The sequence below is a fragment of the Festucalex cinctus genome, chromosome 12, assembly GCF_051991245.1.
Source record: "Festucalex cinctus isolate MCC-2025b chromosome 12, RoL_Fcin_1.0, whole genome shotgun sequence".
In the NCBI taxonomy this organism is placed as follows: Eukaryota; Metazoa; Chordata; class Actinopteri; order Syngnathiformes; family Syngnathidae; genus Festucalex; species Festucalex cinctus.
Window position 1 is genome coordinate 11,139,226 of NC_135422.1, and position 18,558 is coordinate 11,157,783.

At 39.2% G+C, this 18,558-nt stretch overlaps 1 protein-coding gene across 2 annotated transcripts in view; it reads left to right on the forward strand.

Annotated features, from left to right (window-relative positions):
- pacrg (PARK2 co-regulated) overlaps positions 1–18,558 on the forward strand; it is a 154,209-nt gene that overhangs the window by 75,344 nt on the left and 60,307 nt on the right. For both annotated transcript variants that reach the window (XM_077537831.1, XM_077537829.1), the window contains exons 3-4: positions 7,692–7,863; positions 17,959–18,108. In XM_077537831.1, coding sequence (XP_077393957.1) covers positions 7,692–7,863; positions 17,959–18,108 — 322 coding nt within the window. The remainder of the gene's footprint in view (positions 1–7,691; positions 7,864–17,958; positions 18,109–18,558) is intronic.

Here is an 18,558-nt window from a genome sequence, read left to right on the forward strand (position 1 = left end):
TTAAGCGTTTAAGGCTCGCACTCCCTTCAATATCTCGACATAGTTGGCACACGTCACTCTCCCTGGCTGATACGCTGTTATTGTCATTTGCATTTAAAACAAATAAAAAAACAATATTCATTCATAAAGTGATTTTCTAAACAAAGAAGAGGGGTACACTCTGGGTGGGTCATCAGTCAATCACATTCACACTGACATACCTATGGAAAATTTCGAATAATCAATGAACCTAAGATGCATGCTATGGAATGTAGGAGGAAGCTGGAGTACCCGGACCAAAATAAATAAATAAAATAATAATAATAATAATAATAATAATAATAATAATAATAATAATTATTATTATTATTATTATTATTATTATTGTATTTATTTATTAAATCATAGACATAGACTGACATAAACGTGTTAAATACGACACAAATTCAATTACTGGTAACACAAATAAATGACAAGGATTAGCGATTAGCGTCCTTATAACGTCATTAACTGCGCCACTCAATGCATTCTGGGAACAATATATATGCAAAACAGGTCGATTTAACACATCCAGAATGTATACCGGCAAAGTGTTGCCACGTTCCATTTGCAATTGTGTTATTTTTCGGAGCAACATGATTACAGTTGAGCTCCGTAATTTAGGGCTGGTCCACAAATCTGCGTATAAATTATAGTAATTGTTTTTAAGTTATATACCGTTATTTTACCGATGCGGCCCACTTGGTAATATATTTTCCTCTATGCGGCCCCTGAGCCAACATGAGTTTGACACCCCTGATCTATGCTTTAAGGGACTCACCGTTATGATTAAAAACACATTTTGCTAATTGAATTTGTATGCCTGCCGTGGGATGCTGCTGAATGATAAGTCTTGTTGCACTTCCTTTTTTTCTAAATCGTGTGAGCCATGAGTGGTCGTTACCTGAGCAACTGTGATGTCATTTTCAGTCGATAGCAAGTGGCAAAATGGCCGCCCCCTGAAATGAAAACAAACACAGTATTAATCAGAATACTGTGTTTAGACTAGAGGGGCTACGACTAGAGGGGCTACATAGAAGATATTATTGTAACAAAAATGTTTTGGTTGACTTTCTATTTAATCATTAAAGAATGTCAAATAAACCAACTATAATTGTTTACTAAACAATGTCCACCCATTAACTGGATGAACATTGATTTTGCAATTATTAAAATGTTTTCTGTAATATGTCATCTTGCATTTTTTTTTTTTTTAAATCCAATCAAATCAGGTTACCGTGCACTCTTCTAGCAGTGACTTGAAATCAGGACTCCAGCTGGGCGTCAAACGACGACTGTCAAACACGTACAGAAATACTGATAGTAGTATCAAGTTCTCACAGGACCCCACTCGGGAAGAGAACTTGCTTTGAGAGAGTTGCTCGAAAAAGTGTCAGAGCTTCTCATTGGTGTTGTGTCAAGAACACAACGCTGATGACTGATGGGAATCCGTGTGGTGTATGACTTATTTTTAGTGCTTCGCCTCTGTTAGGTTCTTTCAATGCATTTCTCTTTTTAGGTGTCTTTTCATGGCACACTTCAGTGTATGAGTGCAGTGGTAGGGTTGGGATTTCATGTTTTTTAGTCATAGGAAATATTGGAAAGTGAACGAAACAGTTCCTGGGTCAAACAGTCACTGTCATAAGTAATGTTTTAAGTCACTTTCTTTTTTGAACATTTAGAAGCAGGGAGTGAATTCCACATTTGAGGTTTGTATTATAAGTTTACATTAGGAGTGTTCCGATTTAGAGTTTTCTGCTTCCGATTCAAATCATCCAAGAGGAAAATCGGTCAGTACCGATTTGGATATCAACCACAGAATTACCTACACTAGTGCTGTCACTTTCTAATATTTTAAGAATCGATTAATCAATCGAGTATTATTATTCAATCGATTAATTGACTAATCAGATTCATTTTAATTTTACATTAAAATGTATTACAAAGGCATTTTTTCCCCCTGATTACTGTTATTAACCAGTGATTGGTGTTTATTTCAAACTTTATATTCGTATAGTGATTTAAAAAAAAAAAAAAAAAAGCATGAAACAGATGTTTGCAAATGTCTTATTTCAGTCTTCTTTCATGAACGACTACAGAAATCGGTGAGCAATTACTGTTGATGTGCTGGAATCTGAGGATTTGGACAATTTTAAATTAAGAAATGACTCCAAACGATTATTCGATTGTTAAAATAGATGTCGATTAATTTGATAATTGATTGTCTATTAATTATTTTTGACAGCTCTAACCAACACATTATGCAATTTTAGAGCTGCTCACTAACAATTGTTTAATTGATTAATGTCAATTATTTTTTCTGATTAATTCATGAATCTGATTAAAAAAAAGTCTTTTTAAAAACAGGACATTATTTCAAATTGAAAATTTCCCAGATGGAGCCATCCCAAAGGGATCAATAAAGTCAAGTCTAAGTCTAAGTGCCACAATTTTACGTTAGTTCGCTGTCTTTGTAGCAGTTACTCTAGGGACACAGTAAACCCACACAAGCACACATATGTAAGTTTTCATGTTTTCCTTTGCATTTTCAATACTGCCCCATAGCCTGCATGCTTTGCTAACAGACGTGACTCACGCCCACAATGCAAAGCAACCCGGCAGCTTATCGCATGGTCGCACACACACAAACATGCACACGCACACAAGTATGCGACGAGGCGATGCATTTTCACCCGCCCACGCGCGCGTTCACACACACACGCCTCTGTACACATTCCCGTCCAGCTGTTGTGTATTTAAAGTGGCATCCCGCTGCTCCCGGGTGTCTGCCAACGGCCTTCATTTCTAAAACGGAGGGTTCGGCTCGCGCCCTTCCCTGCTGACCGCTGCAGACTTGCAGGTGTTTGTGTGTCCAAGGGCTAATTGCCGCTACCTGCCTCTGCAGCGCTTCCATCGACGCCCCTGGACTCCGATGGGGGATTCACACAGGCATGTGAAGACAAACAAACCCGGGGCGAGCGATCGATAGCGGATACAAGGCGAGGCCGTCAAGCGCCGCTGATTAAGAGTGTGTGAAGGTGTTTGCCGAGCGTCCGCGTGCCAGCTCCAATGTGCACATGCTCCCTAAGTGGATTGTTTATGTGATTTTGATGAAGAGCATTGGCCCGAGCAATTATTCCCACAGCGTGGCAGCTTCGCAACATGCTAGCCGAGACTTAAAAGTGTGAGGCTCGCTAATCCGCCGTGAGTGTTAAATGAACAGCTTGCTGCTATATGGCAAAACTTCGCTACAACCGCCTGATGAGTAACAAGACAAGTCGAGCTCACCTTCAAGGTCGTGTAAAACTGCATTCAAACTAGGGCTGCACAATATATCGAAAAAATATCGATATCGCGATATTGGCCCTTGCAATATGCATATCGCAAAGGCACGCAATAAGTTTTATGTGGAATTTTATGCTTTTTATATGAATTTGACCAGTCAGATGCTAACTAAAATGTGCATCGGCATTCAATAGTTGAAAATTATCAAGACATAATTACAATTCATTCACTAAGATTACATGAAGGTTGCTTATTTTGCCCCATGAAAAAAGTTTTTCTTTCATTAGGTAATAAAAATGTAATTTCTTTAGGTAAATGTTAAATATCGCAATAATATCGATATCGCTATGTTCAGCAAGTATATCGCATATCGCATGTTTTTCCAATATCGTGCAGCCCTAATTCAAACCATTTTTTTGAGTGAACATATACCTTTTATGTACAGTGATACAGTGACTTGTAGTAGGGATGTAACGATAACGGCAATATCGTAATATTGCGATATTAAAACTGCCATAATATATGTCATGATATTAAAAGCAGCACATCTGTTAAAAAAGTCAGGATGGTTTCCATTTGTGCAGTTCTATCACCCTCTGCTGGCTAGTTTTTTAGTGCAGTCCAATTTTCACAAGGCATGTTTTAGCCCTTCTATGTTTAATATCCACGCTAATGGTCAGATGAAGGGGCACGTAATATGCTTGTGAACGAGTCAATATTTGGACGAACTCAATGTGTGCTTGCATTAGCCAGTAAGTGCCTCAATATGAAATGTTATCAGAATAATATTTTTTTAGTATGAGCTCATTTTTTCACAATATTGTGTGTTTTTTTTTTTTTTTTGTATTGCCAACCTCCTCACAATATCGTGATAATTATCGTATCGTGATCTTCATATCGCCATATCGTATCATGATGTTGGGATACCGTTACATCCCTACTTATAAGTTTAATTTGTTCCGTCACCAAATTCGTAAGTACATTTACTACATCAAATCAATATTCCCCATTCAAATGAATTGAGATACGATGAATTTGTTCAAGCCCACATAAAAAAAAAGTTATGTATTTCTTTTTTTGAAGTGTAGAACAATGGACCCCAGCTTAATAATAATAATAATAATAATAATAATAATAATAATAATAATAATAATAATAGTAATAATTCTAATATTTTGTATTTTTTATTATTGGGGTTGGGGTGTTCATAATGATTATAATTTTATCGTTTAAAAAATGTATAATTTTAAAAAAAGAAGACAATTTATATATGTTATTCTTTTTTTGCCTTTGCATTTCAATGACCGTCAGTTATATTTTGATTTTTGCTATTCACGGACTTTCCCGGTCCCAATCCCCCACGAGTAGCAGGGATCCACTGCATACTCATTGGTAGGACTAGACCGATGTGGACTTTATGCCAATTCTGATATCTGGTAGAAAACAAATCAGATTTATAGGAAAAAAAAAAAAAAAAAGTACCACAAATGCCAACAAAAAATGTCTGTGGTCCTAAATGTATTTCTTTCCATGGGACCTGAGCCTCCACCCTGTTGTCTTGTACTACTTCTCCGTGGACTCATGTTTGCATTTGTTCTCGTCCTGACTCACAATGACAATCTTGACCAAGCGCAGGGAAAGGTCAAGGTTGGCCAGCAAATTGCCTCCAAGCAATCAGCCATTGTCGCCATCTTGCCATCTCTCCTCCCTGCCTCCCTGCAGGGGGTGGGGGGGGGGGGGGGGGGGGGGGGGGGGGGGGGGGGGATGTCGAGCCCTGCTTTTGAAGTCGGTGACTTGAAAGCGTCATTGCCTGGGTGACATTTGAGCATGGAGCAGTGTGACCCTGCAGGCTGTGCGTGTACGTGTGTTTGTGTGCGCGTCTCCCCGTGGCTGCTTCAGCTGTCCTCTGGGTCTTCAAGGGGGGCTATTTGCTTTTGCAGCAGAGGGATTGCCTTTCATCACATGAAAAACAGCATCTGCCCTTCCACCTCTAACCCTCACGCCCAACAATTGTACCGCTGGGACGCTGTGCCACAGCTGAAACCATGTTAAAAATACACACTTGGTAACTCTAGCCACTGCACGGCCAACTGACACAATTAACGTTTCGGGTTATTTCCTCATGCTGCATTCAAGGACTTTCATGCAGCTGTTACTGCTTATCTTTTTCATTCTCAACTGCGTGCCCTGCGATTGGCTGGCAACCAGTCCAGAGTGTACCCCGCCTACTGCCCAGAGCCAGCTGAGATAGGCTCCAGCACCCCCCGCGACCCTTGTGTGGAATAAGCGGTCAAGAAAATGGATGGATTGATTCTCAACTGCATATACAGGGAGTCCTCGACTTAAGACGTTTCGACTTTACAACGGATACGTCCGGTCCGCCATTTTTGCTCCTTGTCCGCCATATAGCCCACAGTGTTTTCCCCTCGTCCACTATCTAGCCCTTAGCTAGTGCTAGCGCTTGTGCACTTTTGCGAGTATCTTTGGCTTTTTCGCCCTCTTTTTTCCCCACATTAAGCCTCCCCTTCTTCTCTTTTTCCATCCACCTCTAAGCAGTAATGATAAGTACAGAATCTTTTTTTTTGGGGGGGGGGGGGGGGTTTTTTTAACGTAAATTATCCATCCATCCATTGTCTTGACCAATTATTCCCCACAAGGGTCGCGGGGGGTGCTGGAGCCTATCTCAGCTGGCTATGGGCAGTAGGCGGGGTACACCCTGGACTGGGACTATCACCAGACTTTAACCCAATGCAGCATGCATTTTACTCCCTGAAAAGGAGACTGAAGGGACATACCCCAAAACCAAAAATAAACCGAGTAATGGTAGTAAAGGTCTAGAAAAGCCTTTCGAATGAAGAATGTAACAATCTTAATAAAATCTGTGCTGCTGTTGTAATAAATAATCAGTGTCATTGCCTTTTGTTGTAAATATATATTACATACATTGCTGCATTTTTGATTCTTCAATATTTTCATTCTAGTGTGGGGCAACAGTTAGTCCACGTTGCTGCTGCCAAGCTGGACTTTCCCCTTCACGGCACTAATTAAGGCTTATTCGGTTGCATTCTATGCGCCTTTCTGTCTGTCTTGCAAAATGGTATAAACAGGTGTTAGCGTGTCAGCTCACACAAGGCCACATGTCTCCGAGCGCTGATCCCCAACAGCTGGCCCCTGCCAGAGTGTGCGCATATGTCGCGCATATGTTTGTGTGTGAGCATCATCGATGATGCTTGGCCTACAACGAACAGTCATTCTTGTAAATTTGTTCATATTTAAAGTTTTTCCCCCATTGGACACTTTCAAACTGTCATTAACATTTTTATTAACCAAACAGGCAATGTTTTAAGTAGAGATGTAACGACATCCCAACATCACGATATGATATTATCACGATATGAAGATCACGATACAATAATTATCACGATATTGTGGGGAGATTGGTGATAGAAAAAAAGTGCACAATATTGTAAAAAAATGAGCTCATACTAATGAAAGAGAGACAATATTGTGCTTTGTACATTACAGCAATGCATATAAACAACCTACAAGCTCTAATAATATTTAATATTGAGGCACTTACTTGCTAATGCAAGCACACGTTGAGTTCCTCCAAATATTGACTCACTTCACAAGCATATTTTGTGCCTCTTCATCTGACCATTAGTGTGGATTTTAAAAGGGCCAAAACATGCCTTGTGAAAATTAAACTGCACAAAAAAACTAGCCACCAGAGGGTGCTAGAACTGCACAAATGGAAATCAATCTGACTTTTTTTTAACCGATGTGCTGCTTTTAATATTATGACATGATGATGACGATATTGTGGCAGTTTTAATATTGCAATATCACAATATTGCAGTTACATCCCTAGTTTTAAGTAAAGCTACATTTATTTACATTTTATGTTTGTGGTGACCAAGAGACCCCAAATTCAAGCCACCGTTGACAAAACCGGATGGTTCTGAGACCAGGTGCGGGTGGATGAGATGGGCTAACGTGAGAGGCTGTGATTACCGTGGATGCCAGTCAAACTCTTTAGACTGTAAAATATTTGCGACAACAGTCACTCTGTGTTATACTACTGTCGACCACAACTTATGCCCAGACACTCACGCAGACTTGCTATAGCTTGAGCCAACCGACATCACACTCCATCCACTAGGCCCCGCCCCTTTCCTATCTAACAAACCAGGTTACAGTATTTTTTTACATTATGCTTACAGTTTTTGATACCTAAAATAGGTTCACCATACATATTAATGTGTTTTAATAAATGTAAATGTTTCTAAAGCAAGTAAGATTTTTTTTTACTGCGGGTGCGTATGAAACGTATCGCCTGTCATGACCATAGTTTCACTGTACTAACATTGCAAAATGTCCCCGCTCAGGTGGAGATCGAGAAGCTGGACTACCACCACTTCCTACCGCTGCTCTTCGACGGTTTATGCGAGACTGCCCATCCGTACGAGTTCTTTGCCCGCCAGGGCATTCACGACCTGCTGGAGCACGGCGGACCCAAGATTCAGCCAGTCATCCCGCAGCTCATCATCCCCATCAAGAGTGAGTCCGGGGAGGGCTACCGAAACAAATGATTATTTATTCTAAGCGTACTTTGTGTAGTACTTCTTCAGAGGTTTTATTATATGGCTTGAGTACAGAGATTGTCAAACGCTTTCTAGAGGAATTTACCTGATTGAGAAAAGAATCTATGCTGTGGAGTGCATGGGTAGTCAGCCATTTTGATTTTGTTATTTTCTGGTGCTTCGCCATTTTCAGCAGTGGTTTGTGAGCAAACTACTCCTCTCTGATTCACTGGATGATAACCAAAATTTAAAGTCTTGAGCTAGACAGATGGACGATGCTAGCTTGTGAACGTTGTACGTTTCATCATGGGTGTGGGCGGAGTTGGCAAACAAATGTTTTGCCATGAAATCCCAATACAACCTGTGTTATTTTACAGTAACCAAAGACATTGTTAATGGGAAAGTAATTATTGATGTCAAGGAAGTATGTTCAACTGATACATCTTGACTGAGAGACAATGATCTTTGTATGTTGCAGAGGAGTTGACGTTTAGCCGTGGTTGTTAGCAGAAGTCTGAGTGGTTATTAAAAAGCAAGCATCTGAATTAAGTTTAGTGCTGTGAAATAAGTTTAAAATATTCCAATGTTTTGGATCATAGTTTTTCCACAGGCCCTGATCTTGACTACCCTGATGACCATTTGAGGCTGCCCACCAATAGCCTACAGTTGAGCAAGTCCCATTTGCTTACTGATGCTCTCTTTTCCATAATTTACCATATAAAATCATTTCATACCCTTTTTAAGTACAAAAATACACATCACTACTTCCTATCTAAGTGAATCTTGCAGTAAATTGCCTTAGTGTAGTAAATATCATTATTTCTTCATGACTGACTGACAGTCTTCTGATCCGCTTAAAGTTTTACCGCATATTTAATGTAGCATTCCACTATTCAATTATTCACTGTTTTGATACGTTGCATTACCCTTTAATCAGCCTGCTCTCATCTCAAGCAGATCCAAAATTAATATTTGCGCTACTGTCATCTCGCCATTTAGCGACATGTGCTGCATCTTGTCTTTGTTCACGTGTGTGTTTTGAAAACAAGTCACTGTAATTTTGTTCCTTCTAGCAGTTAGCGTCGTCATAATTAGTGGTCTTCATAATTAGCAATTTGCACTTCACTTTGCGGCTTCATTCCCTCCCTGCACTGTTTTTAAATTGTGCTAAATAATTCAACAAATAAACGAACACGCAATTTGCACTAAACTCCCAGTATCATTTGTGATGTTATCGTGTCATGTTAAAAAATAAAAAATACTTCCCCTTTGAAGACACCTGTCAGGAACATGACAGACTAAAATGTGACGTTTGTTGACAAATCTCTCGCCAGACAATTCTATGCGGATTTTTGCTAATCGCGGGCCGGCTCGGTCTCTATCCCCGCAAACGGCAGTGTTTGACTGGATTTAATTTCCAACTCATCCATTGACACTGCAACACCTTCTAGCGTTACCACATCAGCGGTCATATGAGGTCCACTCACGAAATAGCGGTTGCACCGTTTCCTATTCTTACGCGGACCTTGAGGGTCAGCCGGAACTAGCCGCCTCTGAAAGCATGCTTGATAATCTGCTGCCAATATCGCCACCTACTACTTTTAGCTGTGTTGCATGTGTTTGCATTCCCACGTGTACACACTCGAGTTGTCCCACACTGGGAAAAGGTCACGTCTCAAGGTGGAAGACCTCCGAAATAGACGGTACAGCTATGTGGAGCACGTGGTGGGTAGACAAAGAGGTTGTCGGGATCCAGATTTTTATTTTAGCACACACAAAATGTTTCTTTTGTGGGGAACCGCGGCCAAGTGGAGCGTCAATTTCAAAGTGGCGGGCTGTAAAGTGAGCCCGGGACAGTGTTCATGTCGCAGCCAGTTGGCTTGTGATGTGCAGGTGAAGTGGCGTGTTGGCATGACAGAAGGGCGGCGAAACGCGACCTGTTTCGTGATGCTGGCTGACTTTCAAGATGTTTTCATTTTGAAAGTATTTTTCCAAAAGGAAAAACCAAATGAAGTCAATGTATTTTTTTAAACTGAAGTAGTTGCAAAACCTTTATTAATTTAATTAATTGTATTTAATTATACAGACAACTATTCCGTTCCACTCACAAACACGTTTTTTAACAAGAAAAAATTGTGCAGTATTGTACTTTATAACAAATATAATATATTATAATTAATTAGAACGTAAAGAATTAAAGTGCATCATGATTTCATCTTTCACCACCCGTGTGCCTTGGCTACATAGGGTGCATTATAATACAAACAATTGTAATACTTTTATAATACATTTTGAAAATGACTCTGTATGCTGCAGTAATATCAGTCATATTTTGCAGAGGATAAAGAATATATGCTTGTTGCAAACTGCTCCTTTCTATGTTGTTTGTCTACGTGTTGTGCCTTGTTTGGGTTCAAATATATTTTGCTGAAAGCGTTATAAGTACTTTAACATAAATGCTAGTTTAATTAGCCTGTCAAGAGGAGCTAACTATTGTACGATAAACCAAAACAAAGTACTTAACCTTTGAGGACACCTCATTGACAAGTAATCATTTATCCTTTCAGCTAAATGCTATTTAAGCTAGCATCATTTGGGTAGATATTTTACTAACTGTACTGTGATCCACCAGATGCTTTTTTTAACGTCAACTCAGTTAGATTTCCTGTATGTTTGTGAACCAAGTCACGGAACAGATTCAATTCGTAACCTGAGTAAATTGCTAATTTTGTTATTTTGGGATTTTGTGTTTGCCTATCTGTGATAGGCTGGCAACCAGTTCGTACCTCACCTACTGCCCGAAGCCGGCTGGGATAGGCTCCAGTACCACCCGCGACCCTTGTGAGGAGTAAGCGGTTAAGAAAATGGATGGATGGATGGATGGATGGATGTTTGCCTATGTCAAAATAAAATGTTTATATTTACAGTATGCTTCACTATAGTACAAAATTCCCCATCTTAACTTTCCATGTAAATTTACCCTCAACTTTCTGGAAATTTTCCACACCTTTGCAACCCTACTTTTGTGGCATATTTTTCCATAACGTGTTACTTATTTGCACCATTTTTGGGCGTTAGGCCGACCATAATGACATAAAAATCAGTTACAACAACAGCACTGCCATTACGAAACACTGAATTGCAACAGTCAGTGTGATCCCGGCAATCTCTAATGTGGCATATAGTAGCTAATGTGCCATCTTTTCACACATTTAGTTCTCTGGATGCGCCCACTTTGCACACGCATTAGTCTATAGATTGAAAGCCCTCAGCGGCTTTGCTCGTTTACATTTGGGGAGCCCGAGCAAAGGTGACTGCTGCTGGTGAAGACCCATACTTTGCGCTGATAATGGAATTTTAAATGACCCACTCCTTATTAACTTTTCGGGTTATTTAAAATAAAATAAAAAAATCTTGCCTTGTTTCAGCATCCGCAAGGCAGCAGTCCGTGTCCCTGTTGCAGATTAATTACAAGGGAGGAAAAGGAGGAGAGCAAAAAAAAAAAAGGTCTGTCTCAAGTCCAAAATGGCAACATATATATTTTTCTCCTCCGCTGACGTTAATACACCTTCAATGTGGCTGCCAGCTTCTTATCTGCACAGCCACCGAGTCGCGTCAGGCTCTGGTGAATTTTGATGATGAATGCAGGTCACCCGGTGAGAATACACAATGAAGTAGTCTCGGCCTGATGTTACAGTATCATGAATTCTCCACCACTCCACTTTCCCACTGCCATACACCTTCCTTTAGCCTTAAAGCTGCGATTATGTAGTCTTTTCCCTTTAAATCTTGAAATGCATGATGGTAGACAACCACAATGTAACCCACTAGGTGCCGCGCCCCCCCCATTCTCAACATGTTGAGTACAAGTCTTGCTAGTGGTTTTAAAACTGAACGCAACCCCCACGCCATTATTAGTAAACATAATAGGTGTACTTAAAAAGTAAGTGGTGAAACTTTTGATTACACTTTTATTCATGTTGAATTTATGTATTTTAGTTCATGTTTTTCCTAATGAGCCAAGTTAGATAACACACGTTAGCCTGGCCATCGCTTTCGCCATATGCTGAAACAAGCTACAGGTAACAGAACGTTGACATTCTGACTTCATTGGAATGTTTAAACTCCTTAAATTGAATGCTCTCTACTAGGAGCAAGTGAAGGAAGGGCCACATACCAGAGAAATGATCTGACTTTCTCTAGATTGACTATAGACCCTTCCAGCTGACGTCACTGCTTAGCTTCCGCTGCGCCTCACGGAAGGCAAATATCCCATCACAAATGGATGTACAGAGCTTGATTGTCTGCGAGCGTTTTCGTTAAAAGGTGGGAAATACGTCAAGTGTCACAAAAAACGTCTCGGATACATTACTGTGACTCATTGAAACTAGCTGTTTGGAGCCGCTAGCTACAAAAAAAGGAGTTTGTTGGAAGGCAAAGTGGAAGCGGAAGCTTAAGGTATGTTGTTTTTGCTTGAAACAGTACGTCGATCACTACTTTCATGGTGTAAATTGTCATTCATTAAAGCGTTTGTGTCCGGATATACTTGTCTTGCTGTATATCAAAGTTTTCAAGCTATCTTAGCTTGCTAGCTGCTAACAAACAAATTGACGTCCTGCCCTCCACCGCAAGGGGCGCACTGAAATGTGACGTCACACTGGAAGGGTCTATAGTGAAACATGGTCGAAATTAGCAAACAACCCAAGCCCCATCCACATACATCCAGTTCCCTTTTTAATAGTCAGTACTGGTAGCACTATTCTTCTACTTTACCGTATTTCCTAAAATAGTAGCCGCCTCCGTAAAACTGACACCTCCTTTTTCTCCCCACTAAAAACTAAAAACAGATAGTAACTGTAATGAATCCAGCTATTGTTCACCAACGGATGTGAAAGATTTCACAGCTGAGCCTGTTTGAACTTTGTTGCTAAACAAAACAGCAGCACCCACGCAGGTAAACAGTCTCTCAAATGAATTAATGTGTGCAGTATTAAAGAAGATCTTGTGTTATGCAGAGACAGCATAATTAACGACGAAAACATTTCTAGTCCACTTGGACTTATGGCTTCTCAAAGTGACTGAAAGGAATAGTCCACATTTGTGTACATTTCGTAACTTTTTGGCTTCATTCTTGGCTTCATCTTTAAGAGAAAAACCTGGGAGGTTATTTTTCCATTTGTTTGTTTGCAGGATTACAAACAAGCTACAAAAACAATGTCCTCAAAACTTTTTGGAAGGTAAAGAATGGAAACAAATAATTCCATTTTAGTGCACATCCAAGATTTATTTTTAACATTATAATGAAGTTCTTTGTGAATAATGCATGAATGTTAAAGGCACGATTCAGTCATATAAAGAGTAAAAGGTGGGTCTACCCAAGCTGTAATTTGGCTCTGATCCAAATTAGGTGTGTCACTCTGGATGGTGATTTTCTTTTTCTTTTTTTCTCCCATGGTAATTGGTCAACGCTTTTTTATTTTCACTCTAAATATGAAACAGGGCGAGGCGCGAATGCTCGATTATGCTATTCACATTTGTCCAGACACAGGTTTTATAGCCGCAATAATACATCAGTATCCTCCAACATCCCTTGCTTTCTACAATTTTTTTTGGTGCCTCTCTTCCAGCAAGGCAAGAATGCTGATGAATAATTGAACGGTTCTGCGGTCCAAATGTCACAGCAGGGAAAATTGTTTGCGCTGGCTGGTAATTAGAATTTTATTGTTTGTTATGTAGGTTTCAAACTCCTGTCATCGCACATTCCACCTTATCACAGCGATGGCGGATATCTGCACGCGTGTCCATCCGGCGGGGGGTGGGAACGCCGAGGAGGTGCAATGGAATCAGTCACTCAGCGTTGTCCATTGTTGGGCAGAAAATATAGCATGGATCTACCTTTAGTTTAAAGTGGAAGTCAACCTTAAAGGGATACTTCACTTGTTAGTCCATTATAGCAATTAAAAGTTAATATTTTGTCGATAATTAATTTGATACTTTCATTATTTTTCACGTACAATTAGTACCTTTAAAAACACATTTTGCAACTTGTCGACTGAAAATGACATCACAAGGGCTCAGGTAACCAATCACAGCTCACCTGTTTTCTAGGTTTGGCCATGTGACATTCACAAGCTGAGCTGTGATTGGTTACCTGAGCCCTTGTGATGTCATTTTCAGTCGACAGCAAGTTGCCAAAATGTGTTTTTAAAGGTACTAATTGTACATGAAAAAATAATGAAAATATCAAATTTATTAGAGGCAAAATATTAATGTTTGACTTCCAAAAATGGCTAAATAAGCAAAGTATCCCTTTAAACATTTCTTGACAATAATATGTTATATGTAACCAAACGTCTAAACATGACATTCTGATTAATATTACATTTGTGGAATATGAGTTGTGAAGCAAAATCCAGCTGTTTTGATCCATCTCAGGGGTGGCCATTTTGCCATTTTTTTCCCCCACAGTTGCTCAGGGCTCAGGCAACGATCAATCACAGCTCACCTGTTTTCTGAAACTGAGCTGTGATTGGTTATTACCTCAGACCTGAACAACATTGATTTCATCTTCAGTTGACAGAAAGTGGCAAAATGGCCGCCCCCTGAGATGGATAAAAATGGCTGGATTTTGCTTCATAACTCATATTCCATTAACGCAATATTAAACAAATTACCATATTTAGACTAGTGGGGCTGCATAGAACATATTATTGTCCAAAAAAAAAAAATCCTTTGTAAACAATAAAAACTGGATTGAAAATAAAAGCCTTCCTCCATTAGGAAAAAAAAGTAGTTCAGAGTTAACCTGATTGCTTTTTAATATAATTCCAATATTTTCATATTCCCACATTGTAGACACATTCACCCATCTGAAGTTGAGAAAATAAACAAACCCTGGGCTGTATTTGCTAAATTCTGCTTTGCAGTAGTTTCTGGACCCCCGAGCACCTTGACCTATTTGGCCTTTGCCTCATTCATGTGCTGCCTCGCATCAAACGGCTTTGACTCAGCATGGCGGAGATTTTAAAACTCTATTACAACCGCGCTCCCCACCCGCAAGTCTTAATTAATGACGTGCTCGTCTTCAGTCGTCGAGGATTAGAGTCGGCATGCTGAGCCATGGCTGCAAAAGAGCGGGCAAACAGCGCCTGTAAACGAGACAAACACATCTATCAATCTTTACATCCGTTCTCTATAGCGCTTAGCCTCACTAGGGTCACGGTTGAGCTGGAGCCTGTACCAGCTGACCGCTGGTAGCCAATCACAGCGGATATAAAAAATCTACACACCCCTGTTTGAATGCCAGGTTTTTGTGATATAAGAAATTAGACCATGAGAAATCATTTGAAAACATTTTTCACGATATGTCCAGGTCAATTGAAGAGAAGTAAAAATAAACATGCACAAGTGTGCACACCCTCTTCTAACTTGGATGTGGCTGAGTTCAGAATTCACCAATCACAGTCAAGCTCGCGTTAAATGGGTGTCAGCCCACGCCTGCTACATTTGAAGAACCCCTGATTAACCCCAATTAGACTTCAGCTGTTCTAGTAGGCTTTTCCTGACACTTATTTGTCTTTCCAGCGATTTTTTGTAGGTTTTGTTTCAAAAGTCAAACAAATGTTGCACTTTAATCCAAAGAGGAAAAGTGTGGTGATATCCATAGTTCTGATAAATGAGTAGTTTGTTTTAGTTTGTTTTGGTTACAGTCAACAAACATCACAGAAAAAATGTTTCCACTGTTTAAGTTCCATTGTAAAAATGTAGAACACTGACCACGGACCAATAATTTTGGACATGGAACTTCATTTGAAATGGAAATGAACAAATCAACTAGTACAAATCTACTTTATCTCAAAATGTGCCCAGGTTATGAATAATTTGTGATTTCACTTATTTTTTGTTATTTTTCTTCTTTTGTGATATATTGCATTTCATACCACCTGTGTTATTTTGTGTGGTGGCTTCAATTGGTGCTCTATAAATATTTATCCATGCATGTATTGGTAGAAAATAGGCATTTACTGCAAGATACACAGCAATAACATCGATACCAATAGTCGTACTTTCTCTCAAATGCTCTTCATCATGCACACGACGAGCAAAGACATTCAGCTGATGATTGTTTTTGCGCTTTTGCCTGTTGAAGGCCGCTTTGTCTGAGCTTGGTCATGTGACTACTTACTTCAATCTCACGCTATCTCTTCGAGCAACGACCATGTTCAAACACACCTTTTATTAGCTTTAGTCCTGTTTTATTTATCTGATTTTGATCCGATTGTTTATTTTGTCATGCTTTTTCTTTTGTTGCTGTAATACATTTCCGGCAAGTGCACACTGCGCATGCATAAGCAGTTTGATGCACGAGCAGACACTATTCACGGAGGTGTGCATGAAATGACAATGATTCCCCAAAGAGAAATATTTGGTCTTCTAACGTGTGTTGTTCTAGATGAGGCACTAAACTATTAATTAAAACAAAAACAAGATGGATTTGTGTTTCATGAGTCATCTAATTGTGCTGCCATGCCAGTCGATGCAATGATAAAAGCTTTTTTTTTTTTTTTTTTGGGCAATTTAGTGTCACCCATCTGTCGACTATATGTGCTTCAACTTTGGTGGCAATCAAACAAGTTTGCACCACATTCTTGGGCCCTAAAATGATAATACTGTAGGACATATTTAGCAGCAAAGTCATGTAAGTTTTTGCCACTTAAAAGTTGTTTTCCAACCCGTCGCCCTCTCTATCCGTCACATCCTTTTATATGCCTCCCCCTGAGATTTTATTGTTTCCCCCGCTTTCTTTCACCGAGTTTGTCGCCCGTGATCTCTCCCGCCCTTCGACTCGCCCACCACCTTTTGTTCTCCAGGGTGGCTGGAGATGGAGTTAAGTGCAGCTGAAGGCCAAATAGCTTCGTGATTGGATCTCATTAGCTCTGGCCTCCCCAGTGCATTCGGTATCAGTGATTGCAGACAAGCCATTCTGAGAAACGGAACGTAAATGGGAAGGGAGTGTTTTCTGTCTTAGCTAGAATAAGCATCTGTATTACAAATGTGATTAAGAGAAAAAAAAAACATTCACAAAAATAATGGAAATTGAGACAATCCATTCCAGACAATTGGTTTTAGCAAGTTTAACTGTTATACACAGGGGTTATAATAGTTTTGTAATTTTCATTATAGTTGTTTTTTATTTTGTCACCACTTTTTCTTTTTATATTCAATTAGATTTAATTAGTTTTTAGAGGGGGCCAGTTACTTTTGATTAGTATTTATTTTTTGAAAATGCTCCATTTTAGTTTAGTTTTTAGTAGTACAGTATTAGCTTTAGCTTTTTAAAAAACATCTTATTTCAAAAAGGTCACTAAGTACTGTAAAATGAAGTTAAGTAAACCACAATTCCCAAACCACTGTTCAATCTTCCTCCTTCTGTACACATTTAAAATGAAGTCCAAAAGCTCATTTTGTGATATCAATTAACAAAGATGAAAAAGAAGAACATTTTTACTCTAATTTTAGTTATAGAAATGAAAAATGTAGTTTCAGTAAGTATTCACACCGCTTCACTTTAATGTTGTGTCAAAATGTTATTGTGCTACTACACCCTTAATGCAAAGTCTCTTAATTCATTTTTGTGAAGGTTATTTGTGGCATAGATGAGCATTTTATATATATATATATATATATATATATATATATATATATATATATATATATATATATATATATATATATATATATATATATATATATAATTTTTTTTCCTTCATGTTTGTATACATGAATTCTAAATGTGTTGTGAAATGTAAAAACAAAATTCAACCTTTGCATGAGCCTATTTCATTGTTGAACTTTGTTATTATTATTATCATCATCATCATCATCATCATTATTATTATTATTATTATTATTATTATTATTATTATTACATATTTGAGTAAGCTCTTCCATAGACAAGCCCTTCCTTTGGAAGTCTTGTCACAAAAATCCAGGTCAAGACAAAAACAAATTTTGGTTGAATTAAAACTTTTACAACAATTTTTGCCCCTTGTTACTGATTTCTGCCCTCCAGATGCTCTGAACACGCGGAACCGTCAAGTGATCTGCACCACCCTGAAAGTTCTGCAGCATCTGGTGATGTCCGGCGACACGGTGGGAGAAACCCTGGTGCCCTACTATCGGCAGATCCTTCCCATCCTCAATATCTTCAAGAACATGAACAGTGAGTACGGGCCAGTACTGATAGATGACCGTTCCTGTTCCTATCAAATAGTGCCATGAAGAGTTTTTAAAAAGTGCTTTCATTAGTTCAATTGTATTTAAAGCCTGCAAAAGGAGTAAAACTACACATAAAAAAAATCTCCACAGTCCCTTTCGCAGATATTCACAAAAAGTGTTTGGGTCTGGAACGTATCCACTGTGATGGACGGGGTTGACTGTAAACAGCTTCTGCTCGTGCTGCTATTATGCCAGGATTGCACAGCAGTGGAAAAATGTGACAAGGTTAAATCGGATGTTTTGCACACAACTGCTCAATTCTGGTATTTCCATTTGGTTGACTGAGAGTACAATACAGAGAGAATGCTTTTTTTCTTCCGCATGTCACGCCGCCACCTGTGTGACAGGCCATGCTTTTATTTTCATAGTCATGTTTCCTGTTTTATTTTGAATT